Source organism: Rhinopithecus bieti, unplaced genomic scaffold (genome assembly GCF_001698545.2).
Source record: "Rhinopithecus bieti isolate Rb0 unplaced genomic scaffold, ASM169854v2 scaffold_19840, whole genome shotgun sequence".
Taxonomy (NCBI): domain Eukaryota; kingdom Metazoa; phylum Chordata; class Mammalia; order Primates; family Cercopithecidae; genus Rhinopithecus; species Rhinopithecus bieti.
The window spans coordinates 528,636-550,001 of NW_016809771.1; the positions used below are offsets into that span (position 1 = coordinate 528,636).

Genomic DNA, 21,366 nt, shown 5'->3' on the forward strand with positions numbered 1-21,366 from the left:
TTTTTTATTTTTTTGTTTGTTGGTTGGTGTTTTTTATAAAAAAATTTTTTTTTTTTTTTTTTTTTTTTTTTTTTTTTTTGAGATGGAGTCTGGCTTCTGTCGCCCGGGCTGGAGTGCAGTGGCCGGATCTCAGCTCACGGCAAGCTCCGCCTCCCAGATTTACGCCATTCTCCTGCCTCAGCCTCCCGTGTAGCTGGGACTACAGGCGCCTGCCACCTTGCCCAGCTAGTTTTTTGTATTTTTTAGTAGAGACGGGGTTTCATTGTGTTAGCCAGGGTGGTCTCGATCTCCTGACCTCGTGATCCGCCCGTCTCGGCCTCCCAAAGTGCTGGGATTACAGGCTTGAGCCACCGCGCCTGGCCCTATATTGTTCTTATCTGTTAGAATTATCATTTCAAGGGGCTCACACCTATATGCTCCGCACTTTGGGAGGTCGAGGTAGAAAAATCTCTTGAGCACAAGTGTTCAAGACCAGCCTAGGCAACATGGGAAACCCCATCTCTATTTAAAAAGAAGAAATACCAACTAATGTATCTGTTGGTGAAATTATGTAAAATACGGGGTAGAGTTTTCTCGTAAATACTCCTGTAAAAAGGAAAAAAAAAAAGATGTAGTATGACAACATGTAAAACAAGATTAGCAAAATATTGATAATTATTGAAGCTTAGTGATAAGTATATGGGGTTCATCATTCTCCCTACTTTGCTTGTGTTCAAAATTTCTTGGAATAAAAAGCTTTAAAAAGAAAAAAGGAAATGTCAGGGGTTATGGACTGGATCAGGAGTCCAGTCTTTGTGGAGTCTTGATTTTCAGTTGTTAACACCATGTGTTTCCATTTTTTAGATATGCTTTCTTCATCAGCAAGCAGTCCTGCTCCTGATCCCGCCCCTGAACCTGATCCTGCTTCTGCTCCCGCTCCAGTTTCAGCTGCAGCTCCTGTCATCCCTCAGCCTTCAAAAATGGCTAAGCCTTTTGGCTATGGCTATCCAACACTTCAGCCTGGTTATCAGAATACTACAGCACCACTTACTTCTGGAGTACAGCCCAGTAACCCGGTATATTCTGGATTCCAGCAGTATCCTCAAGTATGTATTCAGTCATATACACACATTGTAACAGTTATAAAACTTAATTCTGACAAATTCCTGGTGGGATTTGTACCTAAGATCCAAGTGGTACAAATACGTGTCAGCCTATATCAAACATACATAGAATTTGATCTCAGCTTTTTTGTGTGTATATATGTAGAAAAAGATTAAATGAAATATAAATATTACATTTTTAAAAAGGTTAAATCTAGATCAAGATATTAGCTGTGATTTTATTTTCTTCACTATATCTTTATTTTCAGTCTGCAATTACAAGTATTAATTTTATAATCAGAAAATTTAAGTAAATGTTAAGTTTTTAAAAAAATTTTGTATTATCAAACTGGCATTCTCCTTAGAAAATGACAGGTAAAATGTGATTTGGTCCCTACCCTGCATTTAAAGAACTTTATGACACATAACTCATCTTGATGAGAGCCTCCCCACACATAAATATGCTCATAGGTTCACATGCTCGTTTACTGCTGAAGTGGCTACACTTTCTAGGGTATAGACCCATGGTTCGTCATCTTGCAGCCAGGAAAATTTAGGACGCGGACACGCATGAGGAGTTTATGGGTGGAAGTTTAATAGGCAGAAGAGAGGAGAAAGAGAAACAGCTTTCTCGAGAGGGGCCTCCAAGTGGAAAACACTGGCTGGAGGTAGATGCACCAAATCTTGCAGTCCATCTTGAGGAGGCAATGTCTTATTTACTTAGGGCTCACAGATCGGTTCAATTAGTTGTTACCTTTACATAAGGCATTGGGGGAGAGGCTGGTTGCCCTACCCTAATCTTCTCATGCAAATAAATTATCCTTGGCCAGCACCATTTTGCCTGCTCTTTACTGTACATGTGACGGGCAGAGAAGGAAATGAGGGAATTGCCATCTTGAACATGTCTGGCCCCTAGTTCCTGCCAGCATTCACCCTTGGAGGCCGCCAGCTTGCTTGTCTATGTCTGCAGCTCGACTTTACAGGCTGCTCTTCCTTACGGAATGGTTTGGGGCTGCTTTTCATTAAAAAGAAAAGCCTTAACTGAGGATTCACATACCCTCACTATCTGCCTAAGTTATTTCTTCTTAACTCCTATATCACTGCTGCTAGGACCCATTCTGACATGACCTTTTCTGGAGCCACCTCATAAACCTAGCAGTTTAACAACTGATACGGTATTTATACAGTGAAATACTTGACAGTATTTCATTCATATTTCTTGAGAAGAAAATAAAATACAGGGAAACAAATTTTTTTTTTTTTGAGACGGCGCCTTACTCGACCGCCTAGGCTGGAGTACAGTGGCGCGAACTCGGCTCACACTGCAACCTCTGCCTCCCAGGTTCAAGTGATTCTCCTGCCTCAGCCTTCCAAGTAGCTGTGATTACAGGTGCCCACCACCATGCCCGGCTAATTTTTGTATTTTTAGTAGAGATGGGGTTTCACCATTTTGGCCAGGCTGGCTCGAACTCCTGACCTCAAGTGATCCACCTGCCTCGGTCTCCCAAAGTGCTGGGATTACAGGAGTGAGCCACCCGCCTGGCCAGGAAACAATTTTAATGACAAGAGTATTGCTACTTAACAGAAAACTGTTCTCAGTTGACTAACCTTATAGAAATTTTATGGTGAAGTAAGAATGAAAATGAGAAATAGGATAATCAGTGAGGAGCAATAGCTTACTCATGTAGTTCCAGCTACTCAAGACTAAAGTAGAAGGATTGCTTAAGCTCAGGAGTTTGAATCTAGCCTGGATGACATACCAGGAAGCCATCGTGAGTGGGAGTGGGGCAAAAGAAAAGGGAAAATTATTTGTTTCTGGAATTTAACCTTAGAATTAAAGTACAGAGGGAAAAGGGAGGAAGAAAACAGAGACATTAGAGGAATATGGTTGGTTATACAGATTTCTCTGCCTCCCTTTTGCTAGATTTTATTTATGCCTCTGTTACGCCATGTGAAACATTTTTAAGTCTGTCTTGTTTGACTTTTGTACTTCTAGGCAAGTTCCTATTTGGGGTTGCAACATATTATTTACTTAGCATTTTTATGACAAGAAAACCAGGTTCAAAGAAAAGGTTGATTCTTGGAAGTGTTGAGCAAAGAGAAAAAAAAATTATTTTGAAATAGTAAGTGGTCTTAAATAATGACTTAGGATAATAGTCCACAAACCATGGCCCTTTGGCCAAATCAAGCCCACTGCCTGTTTGTAAATAAAGTTTTATTGGAATACAGCCATGCCCATTCTTTTATGTTATTGTCTATGGCTGCTTTTGCGCTGCAGTAGTACAGTTGAGTAGTTGCAAAAGAGATCATGTGGCTCTCAAAGCTTTAAAATACTGACCGTCTGACTATCCACGGAAGAAGTTTGCTGACCCCTGACAAAGGAGTATAGGAAGTATTTTTTATTTCGTATTTTATTTGGGAGGTTATTTTAGAAGTGTCAAGAAATTACCTTTGGGATAAGAGTAAAAATAAATATTCTACCAGAATTAAAAAATACAACATCATTTTATTCCATAATCACAATCCTTTTTATATTCTGGGTCTAGTGCAAGTGTTAGAAAAGTTTGGATAAAGGGGACAAAGATATACTAAAAAGTAACCTGGGTTATCAATCACACTTAAGTGAGCATCATAAAGCCAAAATATTTAGAAGTAGACTGTTAGAAAGGAACCATTCCCACCTTTCTTTTCTTTTACTTAATTGGAAGCATACCATATGTACTTGTGTCTAGATTCTTTTGCTCAACATTATGCTTATTGTGTGATTGTAATTCATTCGTTTTCATTGTTCTGTGGTACTCAATCATGTGAATAGACCAGTTTGCTTATTTGTTCTATTGTTGATGGGCATTGGGGTAACTTTCTGAGTGTGGGGCCATTATGAATTATGCTATTGTGAACATTTCTGTCCCTGTCTTTTAGTGAGTGTATATATCTAGGAATGGAATTGCTGGGCTATTAGATACTCATTTTTCAACTTTAGCAGTTAAAGCTAGACAGTTTGCCAAAGTGATGTTCTGATTTATACCTCAGTAACAGCATGTAAGAGTACAGTTGCTTCACATTCTTGTCAACACTTGGAATTTTGACTTCTTAAATTTTAAATAGTCACCTTCCTTTCATTTTGTGAGGAAATAGAAACTCAAATAAGTGAAATCACCTGTCCAGTACCAGGCTTGGTTCTAAGAATGCAAAAGACCTTGCAGTTCAGAATTAAGCACTTTTTTCTCTTTAACTGATAAGGATTTGTACAGTAAAAGTCATACTCAGACTTTTTACTGTAGATATGTGGATATATGGATCTTTCCAAGGAAGATTACAAGCAGCTATTTATTTTTGTCTGATCTGAATTTAAAACCATTTTTTGAACACTACTGTTTTAGGGTCAGTGAACAGTAATGATTTAGGTATACAGCTAGGACCTACATTTAAATTCTTATCTACTAAAAAAAGATGATAAATTTTAATTGAACATTAAAATTATCAAACTTTTTAAAAAGAAGCCTTTTTTTTTTTGAGACGGAGTCTCGCTCTGTCGCCCAGGCTGGAGTGCATTGGCACAATCTCGGCTCATGGCTCACTGCCACCTCCGCCTTCCAGGTTCAAGCGATTCTCCTGCCTCAGCCTCCCAAGTAGCTGGCACTACAGGTATGTGCCAACACGCCCAGCTAATTTTTTGTATTTTTAGTAGAGACGGGGTTTCACTGTGTTAGCCAAGATGGTCTGGATCTCCTGACCTCGTGATCTGCCCACCTTGGCCTCCCAAAGTGCTAGGATCACAGGTGTGAGCCACCACGCCTGGCCCATTTATTTTCGAAGTTCCAAGTAGGGTAAGAATATCTTAGCTTAGCTTTAAACAGTCTTAATAGTCATAATAAAGTTGAAATGGCTTTAAATGTTCTACTTAATGTTAGTGCAATGAAAGAGCTCTGTGTAAGGGCTTTTCTTTGTATTGATTAATTTGAGATGACTTTTATTAAGTAGTGGGAAACCCTAACAGTTGGTTTTTGAAGAAAAAACACCTTAAAATTTGTTTATTAGGGTTGAAAACAGGAAAAGGCTGATGCTTAAAAAACAAAATAAAATTAGAAAATATTTTCAGTGAATATATGAAAACCAGATACAGATAATATATAGCTTTTAAAATAACAAATGTAGTGAGATCAATTAGAGAAAATGCAGATAAACAAAAGGTAAAATATTAATAAATGTTAACCAGTATTTCTACCAGGTTGTTGACAGCAATGCTTAGAGTCTGTCTTTCCAGGTTTCTTTCACTACACCTTGCTAGGGAAGCCAGGAAAGAAGCTGATTGTCTAGATGACTTGTTTAAACAAACAAAAGAAGTTGAAAAATACAAATATCACTTTGGAAAATGTTTAAATTTATTTAACAGTATAAGAAGAAACCTATCTTATTATATCTTTAATCATTTTGGTACTTGTATGTTTTATAATGAGTCTCCCATTTGTGGGACATAACTCAGTTTCAAAGTCAGCATCCTTTTAAGCTTGGTGTGCTTCTGTGATCCCAGTTAAGACAGGAGAATCACTTGAGCTGAGGAGTTTGAGACCAAACATAGCAAGAACCTGTGACAAAAGAAAAAAATCCTTGTATATATATACACACACATACACACACACATACTTTATCATACATAAATGCACATACATACAGTCATGTGCCTCATAATGACATTTTAGTCAATGATGGACCCACATATATGATGGTGGTCCCATAAGATTATAATGGAACTGAAAAATTCCTGTCACCTATTGACTTCGTAGCTGTGCTAATGTGGTAGCACAGTTATGCACAGTGCATAATACTTGATAACAAAAATAAATGACTACTGGTTTATGTATTTACTTATACTAAACTTTTTATCGTTATTTTAGAGTGTACTCCTTCTATTTATAAAAAATAAAAGTTAACTGTAAAGCAGCCTCACACAGGTCTTCCAGGAAGTATCCAGAAGAAGGCATTGTTATCACAGGAAATGACAGCTCCTTACATGTTTTTACACCTTAAGACCTTCCAGTGGGACAAGATGTGGAGGTGGAAGACAGTGATTATTGATCCTGATCCTGTGTAGGACTACGCAAATGTGTGTGTGTGTGTATTCATTTTCAACAAAACAGTTTAAAAAGAAAAAAGTTTAAAATAGAAAAAAGCTTATAGAATAAGGCTGTAAAAGGAAGAAAATTTTTTGTACAGCTGTATAATGTGTGTTTTACACTGTTTTTGCAAAAGTCAAAAAGTTATTTAGATTGGTGCAAAAGTCATTGTGGTTCTTGCCATTGAAAGTAATGACAGGCCAGGCACAGTGGCTCACACCTGTAATCCCAGCACTTTGGGAGGCTGAGGCGGGTGGATCTTCTGAGGTCAGGAGTTTGAGATCAGCCTGGCCAACATGGTGAAACCCTGTCTCTACTAAAAATACAAAAATTAGCTGTGCTTGGTGGCGGGCGCCTGTAATCCCAGCTACTAGGGAGGCTGAGGCGGGAGAATTGCTTGAACCTGGGAGGCGGAGGTTGCAGTGAGCCAAAATTGCACCAATGCACACTAGCCTGGGCAACAAGAGCAAGAATCCGTCTTAAAAAAAAAAAAAAAAAGTAATGACAAAACCCACAGTTACATTTGCACCAACCCATTAAAATAAGTAGTTTATGAGGTGAAGAAGTTACAGTAAACTAATGTATTATAGGAGAAAGAAAAACTTTTTTTTTTTTTCCCACAGAGTCTCATTCTGTCAGTCAGGCTAGAGTGCAGTGGCACAATCTCGGCTCTCACTGCAACCTCCACCTCCCAGGTTCAAGCGATTCTCGTGCCTCAGCCTCCCAAGTAACTGGAAAATTACAGGCACCTGCCAGTACCATAACCGACTAATTTCTGTATTTTAGTAGAGGCGGGGTTCACCATGTTGTCCAGGCTGGTCTCAAACTCTGGGCCTCAAGTCATCCACCTGCCCAGGTCTCCCGAAGTGCTGGGGTTATAGACATGAGCCACCATGCCTGGCCAAAAACTGTATTTTTATAGGTTTGATAAAGCCTAAATGTGCAGTGTTTTTAAAGTCTACAGTACACTGGTGTCCTGGGCTTTCACCTTCACTCACCACTCACTGACTCACCCAGAGCAACTTCCAGTCCTGTAAGCTCCATTCATACTAAGTACCCTATGCAAGTGTACCATTTTGTATATTTTATACTATATTGTTCCTGTAGTTTCTGTGTTTAGATATGCAAATATCATTGTGTGCAGTTGCCTACAATATTCAACACAGTAACAGTGCTGTGCGGGTTTGTAGCCTAGAAGCAATAGGCTATATCATATAGCCCAGGTGTGTAGTAGGCTATACCATCTAGGTTTGTGCGTACACTCTGTGATGTTTACACAACGACACATTTCTCGAACACGTCCTCATCACTAAGCGACGTGACTACATACACACATTTGTGCATTTGTCTTAACTATTTCCTTAACAGAATCAAAACATTTAATGGGTATTGTTTTTTGTTTTGTTTTGTTTTGTTTTGTTTTGTTTGGGATGGAGTCTCGCTCTGTGTCCCAAGCTGGAGTGCAGTGGCACCATCGCGGTTCACTACAACCTCTGCCTCCCAGGTTCTAGTGATTCTCTTGCCTCAGCTTCCCGAGTAACTGGGATTATAGGCGTGTGGCCACCAGGTCTAGCTTAATTTTTGTGTTTTTAATAGAGGTGGGGCTTTACCATGTTGGCCAGACTGGTCTCAAACTCCTCACCTCAGATGATCTACCTGTTTTGGCCTCCCAGAGTGCTGGGATTACAGGCGTGAGCCACCACATCCGGCCAGCATTTAATTCTTTTAAGACTTTGGAATTTCTCTCTACTAAATAGAAGTTTGTTTCTACTCTGTGTCAATGGTATTCTAGGCACTGAGAATACGAGAGGAGGCTCAGTGAACAAAACAGTTCCTGCTCTTAAGAAGGTTGGTGGGAAGTCAGGATGAATAAGACAATAAATAAGTAAACAAATAGTTTATTTGTGCTATATTTACAAAATAAACAAATATTACAAAATATTAAATATTAAATAATATTATTATTATTAAATAATATTAAAAATATTATTACAAAATAAACAAATAGTTTATTTGTGCTATATTTACAAGTGCTATGAAGTAAGACAAGTTGAACTAGTTCTCCTGTCTCAGACTCCCAGGTAGCTGGGACTACAGGCATGTGCCACCAGGCCCAGCTAATTTTTCTTTTTTTTTTTTTCTTTCTGAGATGGAGTTTCACTCTTGTTGCCTGGCTGGAGTGCAGTGGCACAATATCGGCTCACTGCAACCTCTGCTTTCAGGTTTCAAACAATTCTCCTGCTTCAGCCTCCCGAGTAGCTGGGATTACAGGCACCCGCCACACCATGCCCAGCTAATTTTTCAATTTTTAGTGGAGACGGGGTTTAACCATGTTGGCCAGGCTGGTCTTGAACTCCTGACCTCGTGATCCACCCACCTCAGCCTCCCAAAGTACTGGGATTACAGGCATGAGCCACTGCGCCCAATCTAATTTTTGTATTTTTAGTAGAGATGGGGTTTCAATATGTTGGCCAAACTGGCCTCGAACTCCTGAAGTCAAGTGACATGCCCACCTCGGCCTCCCAGAGTGCCGGGATTGCAGGCGTGAGCCACTGTGCCTGGCCTCATTTTATAATTTCTTTTGTTGTTTTTACCTTTGTTTGTATCCTTTAAAAGGTCTTTTCAGTCTTAAGATTAGGAAAATATTCTAGCTATTTTTTTTTAGTTATTTGATGATTTTGGCTTTGCATCATTAATCCGTCTAAGGTTTTATTTTGGTACATAATGTAAATAAGAAGTCTCATTCTCTCCCCTTCACCTGCAAAATGGTTTACCCTTAGTTCACTATCATTTATTAGATAATCTGTCTTCTCTTTCTGATTAAATATCCCACCTTTATTTTATGTCCTAAATTCTTAGAAAATTGGGTCTTTTGGGGGGTTTTCTGTTATATACTACTGTTAATTCATGGGATCATTTTTATGATTCTTTACAGCTCTACAGAAAACTCAGAGAATCCTTTTTATTATCCAGTGTTTTCTTTAACAGCACCACCTTCAGTTACTGTCAACATTTTGCTATATTTGTTTCATATGGGTCTACACTGCCCCCACCCCACCACCACTTTTCTTGCTGAGGATTTTAAAATTAGGGAGGTAGACAGCATTTCTTACATAATCACAGTACTACTGTCATAGCCAACAAAATTAATAACTTCTAAATGTCATTTAAAATTCAGTCTATATTCACATTTTCCAGACTATTTCAAAAATGCTTTTGTATACTTTGTTCACATTAAAACCCAAATAATAGTTTACTAATTTCATTTGCTTATGTCTCTTAATTCTTGTTTTAATTTAAAACAAGCCCCACCCCTCTTTTTTTTAATGCCTTTGATTTGGTAAAATAACTGAGTCTGTTGTTCTGTAGAATGTCCTGCATTCCGAATTTAGCTGTTTACTTCTTTGTGGTATCATTTAACTTATTTCTGTTTCATTTTCTGTGGATTGGGAGTTAGATCTAATGGTTGATTATATTTAGGTGTATTACTTCAATTATTTGTTTATTTAGGTCCTAATATGTATTTTGGTGATGTACACTTCAAAATAATATCTGTTTATTTCACTTATACCAGTGCTAGGCTTGATTAGTACCTCATATGGTGACATCCTGATCCTTTAATTGTGAAGTTCCTCATTAAGCTTTCACCCAGTGGCTTTATCATCTGTTGATATCTGTGGTCTTCCATTACAAGTGACCACTACCTGAATCATTTATTTCAGTATGGATTGTTAAAATAGTGATTTTTCTGAATGTATCATTATCCATATATTAGCTGGAATTCATTATTAACATAATGGAGTGCTGGGTAGCTGCAAAAAGAAATGCAGAAGGTATAGGCATAGAGTTATTGCCAGGACATTTTTTTGTTGAAAAAGGGGCTATATTTACAACAGCATGTATGTTTAGCTTATATAAATAGAACCAATGGAAGGATTAAACCATAAGCTAATAAAAATAGTTAACGATAGGCAGAGGTGACTAAGAGTGAAATAAGATATCTCTGAATACCTTACTGTATTAGTACCTTATTATAATTTTTTGACATTAGAATTATGTGTCATGTTTACTCAAAACCAAAAGATTAAAATGATTCTTAAATATGAAAACAAAATTTTTTAAAACCTGTTTATCAAGTTGGATACATTCTAATGCCAAGAAAAGTACTGTTCAAGCTGATCTTAAAACCTAGTATTTTATACATCTCAGTGGGATATAATGTAAGGACAAAAGAACTATGAAAATTTAATAATCTGACATAATATTGATAGTGTTATAAATGTATATTATAGGATAAAATAATGCTGTTACCATTAGAAATCAAGATTTGTAGCAAAAGAGAACAGAGATACCAGTATAAAATCAGAGAACTTAAGTAAGAACCCCATCATCTTAAATTTGAATTGGAACTGTCAACGTGGATTCATTATTTGCTTCTACTTTAACATCTATATTTTCCATCTTTACCTATTGCAAGTATCTGGAAGTAATAATAGCACACTAGTAATGAGCACCTTTGTAATCCAGATTATGGTTTTTAGAAATCATCTCTACTGAAAAGGAGCCAAGATTCCTTTTTAGACAAACAATTCTAGGTTTGAAGTAAAAGAGTATAAAATATTGTGTAAGAAAGCAGGGAAACTAACAAAGGCTAGTTAGGTTCATATAAAAGGACACTGGGGCCATCTTGAAAGGGCTTTCACTGGCTAAAGATTGGGTAGTTTGAACATCATAAGAATAATGACTATAATTCATTACATCAGTTTGAGTTAACAAAAAGCCATGAATTCATGATAATAGTAAAAATATAGGAAACAAAAAAATAAGGCAAAACCTGTTGAACACCATTGTACATTTCTGTGGTATCAACTCATTGTGAAACTGGATAATTGGGGGAGGGGGAGGGGAAGGGGAACCTTGAGACTAGTGGGGCATTTATCCTGTTTTTCAAGTACAAACTGTATTCAGGGAAACCAAATTGCTAGTGTTGAAAAGCATTGTTGCTGAAATTTCATTGCAAAGGTTAACCTTGGTAATAAGATTAAAATTTATTCAGTACTTTGGCTTTGAGTTTTTTTCAAGTGTGCTTTAAGATTGACTGCATACTAAGTCATTCTATTACCAAGCCAGTTTTAAATTTTCTTACCTTTTTGCTTTTTCTGTATGTTGAGATATGTAGTATATATAGTATAAGAAAATTTATGTTTTATTGTTCTTTTGTTTTGAATTGCTCTTTCAGCAGTATCCTGGTGTGAACCAGCTGTCCTCCAGTCTAGGAGGATTGAGTCTTCAGAGTTCTCCACAACCAGAAAGCCTGAGACCTGTAAACCTCACTCAGGAGAGGAATATTTTACCCATGACTCCTGTTTGGGCTCCTGTACCTAACTTGAATGCAGACCTCAAAAAATTAAACTGTAGCCCAGAGTAGGTATTTATTTATTTTATAATCTTTCTTAAGTGATGAAAGCACTGTATGACTTTCAAAAATAGTAAAAGTAGTATGTTATTTCTTCAGTTGGAAGTTTTGTTAATGTTGACTTTTCTATTTTAGTTTGTATAGACGTAAAATTTGATTTAGATAATCTGTTTTTGTTCCCATCTCTGTCTCAATCCAGTCCCTGCCCCCCTATCACCTAATGTTAGGGAAATTATTTCTATTTGAATGACGGGTTTCAGGAACCCAAATCTAACTATATTTATTATTTCGTACATCTTTTTCCTCACTTTTCAGTAATAATAACTTACATCTTTTAAATAAGGACAAATATTTAAAATTTCAGGCTTTGCTTGAAAAGAACATAGACCTCACTTATGTAATCTCAAGAACAGATTTAGATAAAAGGGTTTATCTCAGAATTTTCTTTTCCCACTCAATAGACTCCAGGCTTACTAATCCAGTCTGAATCTAGACCGGATTTCCTTTAATAGAGAAGTTTAGCTGGCAGACTGCACTGGCAGCCACCAAGCCCTGGTGTACCTTTGTGTGAATGAGCTCTGTTACTCACTTCACAGTGCCTCATGTCTTTGTTCTTGTATGCTTTTAGTTCTTCTGTATCCTATGAATAGGATATCCCCCGGTCCAATTTTTTTTGTTTTTGTTTTTTTGTTTGTTTGTTTAAGAAAACATCCTCCTGCTCCTGGAGTTTCTCCTCCTCATAAAGTAAACACTGATTCACAGAACAACCTTGTCTTTTGTTGTTGTTGTTGTTGTTGTTGTTGTTTGTTTGATGGGGTCTCATTCTGTTACCCAGGCTGGAGTGCAGTGGCCCAATCTTGGCTGTCTGCAACCTCTGCCTCCCAGGTTCAAGTGATTCTCATGCCTCAGCCACCAAGTAGCTGAGATTACAGGTGTGCACCATGACGCCTAATTTTTGTATTTTTAGTAGAGATGGGGTTTCGCCATGTTGGGCAGACTGTTCTTGAACTCCTGACTTCAGGTGACCTGCCCACCTTGGCCTCCCAAAGTGCTGGGATTATAGGCGTGATCCACCACACTTGGCCAACATTGTCTTCTTTCTTGCGTTAGGAGAATTAGTATTGTTTAGAGCCAATATTTCCCTTTTCTTTTTTTGTTTTTCTTTTTTTCTTTTTTATTTTTGAGATGGAGTTTTGCTCTTGTTGCCCAGGCTGGAGTGCAATAACACCATCTCGGCTCACTGCAACCTCCGCCTTCTGGGTTCAAGCGATTCTCCCGCCTTAGCCTCCCGAGTACCTGGGATTAAAGGCATTGCGCCACCACAATCAGCTGATTTTGTATTTTTAGTACAGACGTGTTAGTCAGGCTGGTCTTGAACTCTCGAGCTTAGGAGAGCCACCTGCCTCGGCCTCCCAAAGTGCTGGAATTACAGGCGTGAGCCACCGTGCCCAGCCTATTTCCCTTTTCTTAAAGCAGTAGTTTTCCAGCTTTTTAAAAAAAAGCTGCAAACCATCCTTTCAACCAAAATATTATATAGAATTCCAATATAGAAAATAGGAAGTGGAGCTGCTTTGAGAATTTCCCCTCTTCTTCCACTGTACTCTACCGTCCACACACCAGTGCCTCAGGTACTGCCAAGATCATTTCCATAAAAGCGTAGGGCATCATGGATTATAGGTTGAAAACAGCTGCCCATCCTTCTGAATATAAGTTGCTATCAGGTTGATAAGTTTGTAGATTATGACCTTGTAGTATAAAAGGTTAGGCACCCCCTACATAGGTAAATGTAGTGTATGGGCCATGCATAGTAGCTCACATCTATAATCCCAGCACTTTGGGAAGCTAAGGCAGGTGGATCACTTGAGCCCAGGAGTTTGTGACCAGCCTGGACAACATGGTGAAACCCCTTCTCTACCAAAAAACAAAAAAATTAGCTGAGCATAGTGCCTTGCACCTGTGGTCCCAGCTACTCTGGAGGCTGAGGTGAGAGGATTGCTTGAGCCCAAGAGGTGGAAGTTGCGGCGATCTGAGGTCACACCACTGTACTCCAGTCTGGGTGACAGAGCAAGACCCTGTCTCCAAAAAATAAAAAATTATTTAAAAAAAAGAAAGTATGTTGCATACGTATAAGAGAACCCATAGGTAAGGGGAAGGCATACATTTTTCTACCCAGTTATGTGTGTTTTACGAAAATGTCTCTTTTATCAAAATAAATAATTAGGAGTACAGACTTCAGAGTTGAGCAGACCTAAGTAGCTATGAAACTGTGCAATTTACTTAACCTCTCAAAGTCTCAGTTTTGTCAACTGTAAAACAAGAGTAATAATAGTATCAACGCACTAAGATAAATCATTAATTCAATAAATATTTATCGAATGCCTTGTAAGTTAAATGCAAAGCACTGTTTTCTATGTGCTGGGGATAAAGTTGTAAACAAAACACAGTTCCTGATCACTATGGAATCACGAACTTATATTCTGTGAACAGTCAAACTAGTAAATATATAATGTAATGTTCAGGGTATTACAGTGAAGAAAAATAAATCAGAATAAGGAGTACGGGTGGAGGGTGAATCTTGTAAATAAAAGAGTCTGGACAGGTTTACCCAAAGACTTTTAACATTTGAGTAGAGATCTGGGTGAAGTGAGAGAGTAAGCCACATGACTCCTCTGGGAATAAAAGGGTTCCAAGCTGCATGAATAGCAAATGTGGAGGTCCTGAAGCAGGAACAAGCTTTTTGTGTTCAAGGAACAACACTAAGGCTGGAATAAATAGATATCTCTATATCTCTACATGATATTAATGACTCTTCTTAAAATTTCTTGCCTGGCTTTCAGTACTTCTGCTTTTTACTTCTTTGGCCTCTCCTTTATTCATTCTTTGTTTATGGACCCCAAAACTTCATGAGTTATTTGGCCAGGCGCAGTGGCTCACACCTGTAATCCTAGCACTTTGGAAGGCCAATCACAAGGTCAGGAGATTGAGACTATTCTGGCTAACACGGTGAAACCCTGTCTCTGCTAAAAATACAAAAAATTAACTGGGCGTGGTGGCAGGCGCCTGTAGGCCCAGCTACTTGGGAGGCTGAAGCAGGAGAATGGCGTGAACCCAGGAGGCGGAGCTTGCAGTGAGCCGAGATCACACCACTGCACCCCAGCCTGGGCGACAGAGCAAGACTCCATCTCAAAAAAAAAAAAAAAAAGCAAAAAAACTTCATAAGTTACAAGCACTTTCTCAATGAGAGAAACTGGACTAGGGTGATACAAAGACAAAATTATCTCTGATCTCAAGTGGCAAAGACAGACAAGAAAACAACCAATTAAAGTAAATCAGACTAATTGATATCATAGAAGCATACACATATCTCAGAGCACAGAGAAAGAAGTCATTCCTTCTAACTTGGGGAGCTGGGGTGAAGGTGGTTACAAGCGATAACCTTCATGAGTCTTGTAGTAAGAGTGGGAGTTTGACAGGTGCAAAGGGGGCAGTAAAGCAGGAACAGAATAATTAGAGAAATAGGCCTTTTAACTCATGTTTTCTATGTGCTCCTATTCATCTCCTCCAGGCTAATCATAATGGAGTAATTGGTCTTCCCTGAATGTGTACTAATTTTCCACCATGAAAGTATTGACTCTTTAATTTAGATCTTTTGGCATATATTACATACATGCCTAACTAATCAGGACCTTCTTGCTTATAGTTATAACAACATGCCCAAATGATTTTCACTTGTGTCCTTAAATACTCTTAATTATCTTATCTACTTCAGTGTATTTTTCTCTGATAGCTAATATCCTTCATGTTGTTTACGTTTTTTGCAGTTCATTTCGGTGTACTTTGACAAATATTCCACAGACACAGGCTTTACTGAATAAAGCTAAGCTTCCTTTAGGATTGTTGTTACATCCCTTCAGAGACCTAACGGTAAAGTAACATTTTATAATATTTATGGGTATTGACATGTATGCTTATGTACAAGGTACTTAAATTTTATATTTCCTTAGGATTTTCTTTATCTTCTTTTATTCGAAGTTAGAAATAATCATTTCCATCACATTCAACTTGGCAAATGTTTTTTGAACACCTACTTTGTGACAAGCTCTAAACTAAGCACTGGTAGTACAGAGATGATCAAGTCATTGAAGTTGCCTCCAAAAAGTTCTTATCTAACAGGGGACAAAGATGTAAAAATAATTACAGTGCAGGATAATTAATAGATGTAATTAATCAAATTCTATGAGATACTTAGGTAGTGAGTACAGTATGAGAAGTGATTCCCTGTGGATACAATAGCAAAAGTTTTCTATAAGTGATGAAGTCTGACCTGGATTTTGAAAGATTAGTAGTTTTGGAAGGTGGAATGGCCATGGAAGGTAGATACACTTTAGGAGTTCTTTGTTAAACACAAAGGAAACACCAACAATGATGTCCACTTAGACAGGAAAACTGTCTGTTCCTTAACAAATTAAACAAATTTGTTAATTAAAACAAAAACTTTGTAACAGTAGGGATTTTAAAACCTTTAAAGTTTTAAAAGTTTTAAATTTTGAAAACTTCAAAAATAATTTTATTCAGGACTGTTTTATTTGTACTTCATAAGTTGCATTTCTCTCTCAAACTTTTTTTACTACTGTTGTTTACTACCCTTCTTACTGGTTCTGAGTTTTCTTTTGCTCTCATTCATCCAAAAAATATTGATTGACTACCTGTCACGTTGGAAGCTGGAGATACAAAGGTTAAAAAGCTTTCCTGTGAAGTTTGTTTTCCTACTAGGAAGTATAGAAAAGATCAAAATGAATAGAAAATGAAAAAATTCTAGTATGTAATAAGTACATGAATTTATTCAGTAAATATTTTTAATCACCTATAATACTCTTAAAACCTTATCTGTAAACCAAGACAGTTAATTTCGTATATATATATATACACACACACATATATATATATATATATGTGAGAGTTTTTCTCTAAATATGGATATCATACAAATACCTTCTGGAAGCATATATACTAAATTGTTTACAGTGACATCCTCTGAGATGTAGAATTCTGTAATTTTTTTATTTTCTCATTCTCAGTTAACTGTATTTCCTGATTGCTTTTTACAATAGATATGTGGTTACTTGCATAACAATAATCATATGTGAAAAAATTAAATACAAAGATCAAAATGTTCATGTGCAGATAGAACGAAAAACAGAATGAAATATACTAAAATGATAGCAGGTTAATTCAGGGACATAGAATAATATGTGATCTATTAATCTTTTTTCATATTTTCTAAATTTTCTACTTGAATATAAAATTCCTTTCCCAAACTAAGCATAGAGATGTAATTTTTTAAAAAGGCACATTGTGTTTGACTGCTTCTGGCCTCAGCTCCTGTCAGAAATTGCTGTGGCAGTCTAATGAACAGTGCCTAATAGTCTAGTACCAGGTGCAGTCAACAAAGACAAAGGTATTTGTATATGGTATATTTCTTTCTCACTGTTATTTGTAAAGTTCAGCTGATAAGATCTCACTTAAATTATTTTCTTGGCCAATGTTTGGTATGACTTTATTTTAGTGTTATGATTTGTGACAAGAGGGAGAAAACTTGATGGCTACATGTGTTGCCCAGCATGTCGCTGGATTTTATTAATATGCTTCCATATAAAACCACAAAAAAACCACTGCAATCTCTGCTTTCCAGGTTCAAGTTAAGGATTATGTTCTATATATGGAACAGAGCAGTATACATCCTCTTTTTCCTTGGGGTGCCTTTTTCTGCTATAATTTATTTATTTTATTTCCTAGCAATTACCAGTGATAACATCAAATACCATTGTGAGGTGCCGATCCTGTCGAACATACATTAACCCCTTTGTATCCTTCATTGATCAACGTAGATGGAAATGCAATTTGTGCTATAGAGTTAATGATGGTGAGTTTTAGATTCTTAAATGTGTTTTAATCCTATTTTCAACATTTTTTTGACATTTTGTCATCCCCTGGTTTCTCTCTTCATTGCTTTAAAAATAATTTTCATGCCATCTTTAGTAGAGGGGAATATAGGCTAAGGCTAGGACTAGGGATTCTTCATTTTGGCTGACCAAGGGGTAATTGACAATGAGGAGAGTAACAGTGAGGACAAAGTAAGAAAAAAAGGTCAGAAACAGTGACACTCATGCAGGTGAGCTTATGCAGACTAGTTATGCTTGCCCCTGACAGTAAGATTGTCTTACATTTGTCTGTTTGGTTCATTCAACTCAGGTAGAACTTTGCCAGTGTATCTAGATGCATGCATGTATATGTGTCTGTCTCTTGTTCCCTTTATTTATTTCTTTGGTTCCCTTACTAGAGTTGCTTTCAAATTTTTGTTTCTCTGTCTGATTTTTTTCCATGTCATTTGATATAATAACTAGGATACAAGTCTAAGAAGGAAGGTTACTTGCATCCTGGTTTTCTCACCTGATTTCAGAACATAAGTTTTTTTATCCTTCTGATCTATTGTTTATTTATTTATTTATTTATTTATTTTGAGACAGGGTCTTTTTTTTTTTTTTTTTTTTGCGGTGAAACTTGGTGAATCTTTATATTAAACTAGGGCCCACCCCAGGAGGACGGCTGGGGCGGGGACAGGGTCTCCCGCTGCAGGCTGAGCGGAGGCAGGAGGCACGGGGTGGAGTCGGGTCGCATGGCTGTAGGCCTGGGCATTCAGTGATTGTCGCTGGGCACAGGGGCGGTGCTGGCGCCCACGGCAGCCTGCACCTTCTCCACCAGCCCGGCCCACTGGCGCTGCATGTCTTCCACCAGGGGCTCGAACCAGCTCTTGAGGCGGGCCTGGAAGGCCTCGGCCTGCAGGCTTATCTGCTGGGCCTGTTCCTCCAGCTTGGCACGCACCTCCGCCACCTGCTCCTTCACCTCGTCCAGGCGGTCGCGGTTCCGGCTGCCCACCTCCTCCATCCGCGAGCGCAGCCGCTCACCCCAGGCCTGGGCCCGCTCCTGCAGCGGCTGGCCGGCCAGGGAGCCCACAGTGGCGGCCCTGAGACAGGGTCTTGCTCTGTCACCCAGGCTGGAGTGCAGTTGTGTGATATGGCTCACTGCAATCCCTACTTTCCAGGTTCAAGCTATAAGTTCTTCTCATGCCTCAGACTCCCAAGTAGCTGAGACTACAGGCTTGCACCACCACTCCTGGCTAATTTTTGTATTTTTAGTAGAAATGGGATCTCGCTATGTTGGCCAGGCTAGTCCTGAACTCCTGGGCTCATGTGATCCATCCGCCTCAGGCTTCAGTCTCCCAAGAGCTGGGANCCTCCCAAGTAGCTGGGACTACAGGTGTCCACCACCACGTCTGGATAATTTTTGTATTTTTTAGTAGAGATGGGGTTTCACTATATTGGCCAGGCTGGTCTCGAATTCCTGACCTCATGATCTGCCCCCCGCCTCAGCCTCCCAAAATGCTGGGATTACAGGTGTGAGCCACTGCGCCTGGCCCCCTGATTTTTTTTTTTTTTTTTTTTTTTCTGAGACAGAATCTCACTCTGTTGCCTAGGCTGGAGTACAGTGGTGCAATCTCAGCTCACTGCAACCTCTGCCTCCCAGGTTCAAGCGATTCTCCTGCCTCAGCCTCCTGAGTAGCTGGGATTACAGGCGCACACCACTATGCCTGACTAATTTTTGTTTTTTTAGTAGAGATGGGGTTTCACCACGTTGGTCAGGCTGGTGTCGACCTCCTGAGCTCGTGATCCGCCTGCCGTGGCCTACCAGAGTGCTGGCATTACAGGCGTGAGCCGCCGCCCTGATCTATTTTTTAAGGAGGGCTTAAAGGATTGATTTTTACCATTAAATGTAAACTGTTTATAAACTGTTTACGTTTTATAAACTGTATCTTGTAAACTGTTGCTAAACCTCATGTAAATATTGATAATAGATATTTATATTTAGGTGTGTATATATGTGTTTAGTTACAAATTGTGTCTCTAAATTTGTACTGGGACCTCTTATCTAGTTCCTGAAGAATTTATGTATAACCCCCTTACCCGATCTTATGGAGAGCCTCATAAACGACCGGAAGTTCAGAATTCAACTGTGGAGTTCATTGCTTCTTCAGATTACATGGTAACTATTCAGTGTTAAGATTTGTTGTGGAACACATATTGATCATTTGTAATTTTCTGTTAAGTGAATTCTTATCGAGATTTTGAAATTGTTTATACTCATAATTTTTAAAAACAAATTAATGCTGAAAGTTTATATTTAACAAAGAGAAAATCTTTCTAAAGGTTATTTGATCTAGAAGGCTTTCTATGAGTAAGAAACATTAGTTCTATCTGTCTGATGATGGACACTAGCATCTACGATTTGTTGCCATTTTTATTTCCTTGCATGGAATGGATATAGGTAACCTTTTACCATTTAACATTTGAGACTCTCAAAACAGAGAAATGCATATTTTTGCCTAAAACGTAAGTTTTTTTGCCAAGTACAGATATCAAGATAAGTGGATATGGACTTCTGTCTAATTTTTTCTTCTGTTCCAATTAGGAAATTCTATCTGTTCTTTAATTATATGAACTCTAAGATCTCATTCTTCTTTTCACTTCAAAAATGAATTATTGACCCTAAGTTTTGCTCATCTTATCGTATCTTCTCTTTTTAACATATTTATAAAAACTGTGTTGGCTGGGCATGGTGGCTCATGCCTGTAATCCCAACACTTTGGGAGGCCGAGGCGGGTGGACCACCTGAGGTCAGGAATTTAAGACCAGCCTGGCCAACATGGTGAAACCCTGTCTCTACTAAAAATACAAAAATTAGCTGGGCGTGGTGGCGCATGCCTGTAATCCCAGTTACTAGGGAGGCTGAGGCAAGATAATTGGCTGAATGTGGGAGGGGAAGGTTGCAGTGAGCTGAGATCGTGCCATGGGCACACAGCCTGGGCAACAGGGCAAGATTCCGTCTCAAAAACAAACCCAAAAAACTGGATCTTCTGTAGCTACATCTCTAATTCTTGTCCGCAAAACTTAAACTGCTGCTAGTGAAAAGGAGTAACTGATGTGCATTACATTTTTGGCACCTGGTTCATCTGTATTTTTGTAATTTTTGTATTCTTTTGTGTCTGATTTGGCATATGCCCACCTAACTTCCATTTTCATGTTTGTTTCTGTATTAACTATAATAAACTTTCTTGATCACTTTTACTCTCAAGCTCTACCTTCTTTATGATTATTTTCCCACTCCATTCTGGGTCCTTAGGAATCTTAATCTAATTGAAGTGGTAAAGCAAGAAATAATCTTTCATGTTTTGCCATATGATTCATATGGTCCTTGGTTAGCCTATTTTTATTTTTTATTTATTTATTTATTTTTGAGATGGAGTCACGCTCTGTCACGCAGGCTGGAGTGCAGTGGCATGATCCCGGCTCACTGCAAGCTCCACCTCCAGGGTTCACGACATTCTCCTGCCTCAGCGTCCCGAGTAGCTGGGACTACAGGCTCCTGCCACCTCGCCTGGCTAATTCTTTTGTATTTTTTAGTAGAGACGGGGTTTCACTGTGTTAGCCAGGATGGTCTCGATCTCCTGACCTCATGATCTGCCCGCCTTAGCCTCCCAAAGTGTTGGGATTACAGGCGTGAGCCACTGCGCCCAGCCCGGTTAGCATATTTTTCAGAAAAGATTTCATATATTCTTTTATTTTAACTTATTTATTTATTTAATTTTTACTTGAGATAGAGTTTCACTCTGTCACCCAAGCTAGAGATAGGGTTT

The 21,366-nt window shown here is 38.4% G+C and overlaps 1 protein-coding gene across 6 annotated transcripts in view; it reads left to right on the forward strand.

Annotated features, from left to right (window-relative positions):
• Positions 1–21,366, forward strand: part of SEC24B (SEC24 homolog B, COPII component) — an 87,101-nt gene that overhangs the window by 37,882 nt on the left and 27,853 nt on the right. For 4 of the 6 annotated variants that reach the window (XM_017890412.1, XM_017890414.1, XM_017890418.1 and 1 more), the window contains 5 exons: positions 844–1,085; positions 11,439–11,623; positions 15,437–15,539; positions 17,412–17,538; positions 19,606–19,715. In XM_017890412.1, coding sequence (XP_017745901.1) covers positions 844–1,085; positions 11,439–11,623; positions 15,437–15,539; positions 17,412–17,538; positions 19,606–19,715 — 767 coding nt within the window. The remainder of the gene's footprint in view (positions 1–843; positions 1,086–11,438; positions 11,624–15,436; positions 15,540–17,411; positions 17,539–19,605; positions 19,716–21,366) is intronic. The other 2 variants (XM_017890413.1, XM_017890415.1) reach the window with 1 other exon arrangement.